This window comes from Sinocyclocheilus rhinocerous, unplaced genomic scaffold (genome assembly GCF_001515625.1).
Source record: "Sinocyclocheilus rhinocerous isolate Xijiao unplaced genomic scaffold, SAMN03320098_v1.1 scaffold3, whole genome shotgun sequence".
Taxonomy (NCBI): Eukaryota; Metazoa; Chordata; class Actinopteri; order Cypriniformes; family Cyprinidae; genus Sinocyclocheilus; species Sinocyclocheilus rhinocerous.
In genome coordinates this window covers 963,944-970,607 of record NW_015658759.1, presented here as the reverse complement: position 1 = coordinate 970,607, position 6,664 = coordinate 963,944, and the positions used below count along the sequence as shown (strand labels likewise).

Sequence of the window (6,664 nt, the reverse complement as noted above, 5' to 3'; positions counted from 1 at the left end):
ATGTTTCAGCTGTTCGATCGCGCCGGCGCCTCACGCGCACACACCCCACATACCTATTCTAGCAATTCAAACTTACATCGCAGTCTGTTCATTATCAAGATAAAATACAGTCAACCAAACATATACAAGGTTACACTGGTCAGTTTAAATAGACCATAGTATACCGGTCCACTCTGCTTTTATGCCAAGGACGTTTTTGCTCGTTTTTGTGAAGAGGATGATCTTTTCCGTCTATATGCAAATGCGTGTAAAGTACAAGCCTAGTTTACATTATAAATAATAGTTTAACATTCAAATACATTACGAATATGGAAACATTTGGATTTGTGCCGAATGAGACGTGAGAGCATTAAGCTCCAAATACATATAACCAAACCCGCGCTCGCTCCGTCTCGTATGCATGCAAGCATGCACTGCCACGATCTAATGCACTATAAATGCCGGATTTTTAAAAACAAATAGGCCTACCGGAACGCAAAAATTTAAAATCTGACATTTTCCGGAACAGGATCAAATTAAGTACTGGTCATAATACTCACATGATAATGTTTCATGTTAGCAACAGTGTGTTTTGCTGCAGCAGCGCCGATGGAAGCAGTTCACTGACTGCGCAGCACAGCCACACGCGCCACAGTTACGTTTGGGATCATTTTATTTTAAATGCCATAATGTCAGTTGAAAACATTGCAATTGTGTTTTAAAATACAACAACGAGCACCACGAAACCATTTAAAAAGGGGCGTTCAGCGGTTTCCGTGACGGGATAGGAAACAGTCAACAAAGTAAAATTATCTCAAACGAGCTCTCTTCATTTTATCAAATGATCATAATCACATCTATTCATTTTACAATCCTGCTACTAGCATTTTATTCAGACTAAAACCCCTTTAATTCGGGTGAGAAAGCGGGGTTTTTTTTTTTTTTTGGAGTAACTTTTGCACATCCTGTCATGCCGGCTGCATAGACGCATTTTGCAGCATTAAGGTTAACGATTAATTGATCGTTAATTTAAACGACGATCGATCATGGAAATTATTGAAAATTGACATCCCTAGTTCACATAGTCCACCTACATTTTAGTTTTCTTTTTTGATAATCCGTTTCACTCGGATAGACATGAAAGCTACCAAAAATAGTGTGGCTTGTTTTGTATTCCTAAAATAGAAAAACCTACTTTATATTAAAGGTGCACAAAGATAATTTATTTGTCTGAAATAGTTTTACAGCTAAAGAAGTAAATATGTCAAATGTTTAAAATGATGTACACTAAAGACCAGTGTAGAAAAGCGGTTTTGTTCTGCTTAAGAGTGGACCCTAATGGTGGCTGCCATCTTGAGATCACATGACCGGCTGAATTCTACTCAGTCATTGTACTATTTTATTAACCCTATTATCTGACACTTTTCACTGCAAAGTAATTGAATCATACACTTCTGTTCAAAAGTTTAAGTTCAGTAAGAGTTTTTATTTATTTATTTACTTTTTTTTTGTTTTGTTTTTTCAAATGAATACTTTAATCCAGCAAGAATGCATTAAATTGATCAACAGTTACAGTAAATATTTTCAAATAAATACTGTTCTTTTTGACTTTCTATTTATCAAAGAATTTTGGGGGAAATCAACCACAGTTTACATAAAAAATATTAAGCAGCACAACTGTTTTTTCATCATGCGACACTGAAGACTGGAGTAATGGCTGCATTTTAAAATGTTTAAATAGAACAGTTATTTTAAGTTGTAATAATATTACGTTTTTACTGTATTTTTGATTAAATGAATGCAGACTTGGCAAGCACAACGAGACTTTTTTAAGAAACATTAAAACATCTTCCGCCACCCATATTTTTGGATTGGTAGTGTAGGGTATTTCTGCAACAAGAGTGCTGTGATATCAGTCAGCAGAACATAAAAGTACACTTTAAAGGAATAGTTCAGCCAAAAATTCTGTCATTTATTCATCCCCATGTTGTTCCGAACCTTTATGTTGGGGTCACTATGAACTGTCATTGAAAATAGAGCTGCATTAAAGATTCCTTTAGTGTTCCATGGAAAAAAAGTAACATCATACATGTTTGGAATGACACGAGGGTGAGCAAATGATGACAGAATTTCCATTTCTGCATGAACTGATCCTTTAAGACTCACAAAGTGGTTGCAGTCCACACATACAATTTGCTAAAAGCATTTTGCTCTTTTCCCTTACACAGGCCTCGTATTTTAGAGATGGACAAAGAGCTGCAGAGGCGTTCCCTCTCCTCCCGACAGAGACGTCACAGCGACGGCAGTTCAGAGAACTCGTGGAGGAGAGCTGACGAGAGAGAGCTGGGCTCACGCTACACACATGATCATGCACCCACACGACGAGTCAAAATGAGACGTCACTGAGACGCAGACGCCTTTACATTTGCTCGAGGGGATGGGAAGCCAACAGAGTGACTCAGTAAAAGAGAAGCTTCCGGAGTGGGTGGATTCAAGGACATTAGACAGTGGCTGCTTTACTTATTAAGAGGCTTTATCTATCTATTCAGACATATCAAAAATTATACTTTAAGATCCACTATATTTTGTTCTGTGTGTTTAAAGGAAATGTATGGAATAAAAAGACATCTATGCTGACTAGTGGAATTCAATCATAATTCATCAGTTCGCACCCCAGTTAACTTCATGTGCCAGTGTCATGCATACAGCTCATTCACATAACAATATCAAATAAAAATGTGTACTGGTCAATTTTTTCAAAGATAGATTTTTGAGAACTGCTCCTTTGAACATTTAAACCGATTTGTTGGATACATTTTGAAACAGTAGCTTAGAACAGGCAATCAAGCTACTTTTAATTTTTGCTAAATCTTAAGTCACAAAAAGTGAGAAGGAAAAAATTCATCAAATTTCTTTTTTCATGCCGATAGACTGACTTTAATAGTATGATGATAAAATGTCTGATTTGCATGCAGTGGCTTGCCGGTTGATTTGCTTGTTCACAGTGACTTTACTAACAAAGACAAGATCAAATCTAAGGCCTAGAATCATCTTTGATATGCTTGACATGCACAATATTAGTTTCCCATGTTACAAAAAAACAGGATGAAAAAGTTAAATAGTCATCTCTTCATTTGAATGCTGTTCTTTCCTGTTCTCAATGCTTTTTTTTTTTTTTCCTGTTTTTTATGCTTTTTTTTTTTTTTTTTTCGCTTTTTCCCCATTTAAGAGTGGTATTGCCATTATAACAAGTTCTGATTGACAAGCATGGTTATTTGTTTGATCTCTTTATTTCTGAAGGAAAGAATTCATTAATGTCAACATTACAGCTGTCATTCGAGACCTGTATAAGATTGTCATAATGGCAACCGTTTTATTTATTATATTCATACTGTTTGTTTCTGAGAATGAATGGGAGATAAAAATGTAGAAGAAAGATGATAAAGTGTCTGTCCCATTGCAGGTGTTCAATAGAAAAGTGCATTTGACTTCATGAGACTCTATATATACTTTGTATTTAAGAGGCTGACAGATGAGACTATTTCTGTTTAAAGGTTGAAAACAAATGGAGCAGATAAGACTGCATAAAAGATTAAAGGGAGATGTTCAGTGAGTTCTTGAAAGATTCTCTGTTCATTCTCCATTCATATCTGTTGTATTTTGTAGCTCACTTTTAAATACCAAAAACAATCTCACCCAATATTCCCTAAAACTTCTTTAGTTTTGTATTTGTAAGAAAGATCTTTTTTTTTTTTTTTCAATTTGCAGTGTCCATCTATATGGAATAGGTAAATAATTTTCTGTCCAGTTAGTTTAACATAAAGTTTACATTTTTGCTCCAAGTCTTGATATTTATAATTTAAACTATGCACTGTTTTATTCCTAAATAAAAATGTAAATATTTAGTGTGGCTGGATCTCTGTGCCACTATGTCATCTTGAATTGTTGGATAAACTATTTACCTCAGTGTACTCACTGTTTACCCAATAAATGTCCCACAGGATACTTCAAGTGCTGTTTGTAAGTGGAAAGAGTGCGTGACCGTCCACTGGTATGAGAGAACTTTCCAATTTTTCATAGAAAAATATATTGGGTTGATTACTATGTTGCTTGTGGCTAGTGTTAATGTAATTGTTTTACATATGGTTCTTGGGGAAGACATATGACTGTTTTCAGTTTATAAAGGGGTGATAAAACAGCACCAAATGTATAGCCAAAGTACTCAAAATTAAATTATAATTTTAATAAATTATATATAATCTAGTTTATAAATGAATAAATTGAATCAGTAATAAAAAATATAACTTATTTTTGCGCATCGTGTGTGTGTGCGCGCGCGCGCGCGTGTGTGTGAGTGAGAGAGAGAGAGAGAGAGAGAGAGCGGGAGGGTCACATCACAGAGTCAGCTGTCTTAACCGTGGCTTGTGTACTGCAAACACATACCAGCTTCATCACTGTGTCTGTCACGCGACTCTGTTCCCCTTTCGGGCTTGAACTGATGGTAAAACTAATGACATTATTTACTGTCTTTACATTTATTTTGAAAGATGAAGCTCGCGATTATGGTAAGGGGCGTTACATTTCCGACGAGTGCTTGCGGTGTTCGGCCAATCACAATGCACTGGGTCAGCTGGCCAATCAGAGCAGACTACGCTTGTCGGAAGGAGGGACTTTGTAGAAAACGAAGCGTTTGAGAGAGGCGGGGCATAGAGGACCTACAATAATGTACAGTATTTGAAAAATAATGTGTTTTTTGAACATTAAAGCATGTCAACATATTCTGTTACACCAAATACACAAAATAATGATCTTTAAAAAAGCATCATATGACCCCTTTAAATTAATTTAACAGCACAAAGTACAACTAAATACTAATGCACAAAGTAATTATTTAATCTGGAGTTCTTCGGTTCGCCATACAAATGTAAAGGCAACTTTATTATAATATTTTCAAGAAAAATGTACAATGAACAATGTGACCAAATTTGCCATAAATTACACAAGCAATAAATTAAGAAAATGTCACAATAAGAAAATTAAAATAATACGAAACCATACCATTGATGTCAAAATAAAAACTTTTTGAATTGACATAAAAAGCATTTAAAATAATTTATGAAATAAAAAATATATATATAATGTGGAGCCGCCCTGTTAAAATTAATAACTGTATTTTTTCCTTTTTGTCCGTGTATAGAAATTCCATAGAAATAAAGCAACGCTTCTTCACTTTGAAGTTCTGACGTCTATTGATACTGTCATCTCATTGGTCCATATGCACGTCAATCAGCTGGATAGTGACGTATGAGGTGTTTGTTTAGTGAGAGGGCAAGTACGTGCTAGACAAAACTACTGAATTTGATACTCTAATGGCTCTGAATTGACACTACCTTATAAAGGTAAGTTAGCGGTTTAACGGTGCTTAAAAGCGGTGCTTATAAACTGTTGATTGTTTAATATCACCAAGCGTGTTAGTTTTCTGCATTCGGCAGCTGGTGATGTTAGCAAACGCTAATAACACAGCGAAACACTATTGTTTGATTCAGTGTAGTTTGATTCTCAACCATTTTGAACAACTGAAAACAAGTAATCGAGTATAGTTATGAGTGATTTAATATAATATTTAGCAAGGAAAAACATCATGCATCGTCATACGTGTGAAACAGCAAGTCTGTAAACGTGACAGATTTAAACCACTGGTAACGTTAATGTCAAGTTGTTTTGCACACTCTTATCTGAAAACACAATTAATGTTATCTGGGTTTTAAAGTCCATCTATATGCAGGCCTCGTGTCATTTAATGTGTACTAACTCAGTTGGTTTTACCCAATAACCATAATTAAAGAATGTAGAATTTGTTTTGTTTTCATTTGTCTGCGATCTGGCCAAGAACATTGTTACTTTTTGGAAAATACCTTTGGAATGTAGTTCTTGGCAAGCATGTAAATCTGTAAATCCATTTGGAATAAAAATATTAAGCCTAAAAGGTATCCATGAGATATTCACCCATGTCTTACTAGTGTAATCTGTAGATCACAGATGGAGACTGAACTCTATAAGTCAGGATCACAAAATTATCATATGAATAAGTGGAGAGTTAATGTGCTGTACTGTACAGGTCTAAATTTAGACCTGGTAAAACCCCCCTTCCCAGTCTGAGTTCATGAAGATCCACGGCTATTTCTGATCCACAGAGAGAAAGAGAGAGTGGCAGGTGAGGCTTCTGTCGCCTGGTCTGTCATGTAGCACACATGAGCACTGTGTGTCTTAACCTTTATAGTACTGAGTACTGTGATGGTACTTTGGTACGTAATGGTATCGGATGGTTAAATCAATAATAACACTTTAATATATAGTACTGTGATACTGAATGATTACTATTTATGGTACACAAAAGGTCAGTGTTATTCTTAGTACCATGAATATATCCAGGCCCGGATTAAGAATTCAGACACCCCTGGGCACAATGTCTTGTAAAGCCCCCCACACCACACCACACACACACATTTACATTACATTTACATTTAGTCATTTAGCAGACGCTTTTATCCAAAGCGACTTACAAATGAGGACAATAAAAGCAGTCAAAACTAACAAAAGAGCAACAATATATAAGTGCAAATGACAAGTCTCGGTTAGCCTAACGCAGTACACATAGCAAGGTGTATATATATATATATATATA

At 35.5% G+C, this 6,664-nt stretch overlaps 2 protein-coding genes across 3 annotated transcripts in view; both read left to right on the top strand.

Annotated features, from left to right (window-relative positions):
- The window catches only part of LOC107722963 (RNA demethylase ALKBH5), a 9,205-nt gene extending 6,361 nt beyond the window's left edge, over positions 1-2,844 (top strand). For both annotated transcript variants that reach the window (XM_016531463.1, XM_016531464.1), the window contains exon 5: positions 2,208-2,844. In XM_016531463.1, the coding sequence (XP_016386949.1) occupies positions 2,208-2,385 (178 nt within the window). In that variant the 3' untranslated portion in view covers positions 2,386-2,844. The remainder of the gene's footprint in view (positions 1-2,207) is intronic.
- Positions 2,845-5,235: 2,391 nt separating this feature from the next.
- The window catches only part of LOC107722970 (mitochondrial dynamics protein MID51-like), a 4,951-nt gene continuing 3,522 nt past the window's right edge, over positions 5,236-6,664 (top strand). Inside the window, exon 1 of the mRNA XM_016531473.1 lies at positions 5,236-5,378. The gene's annotated coding sequence lies outside the window, so the exon portion shown is untranslated. The remainder of the gene's footprint in view (positions 5,379-6,664) is intronic.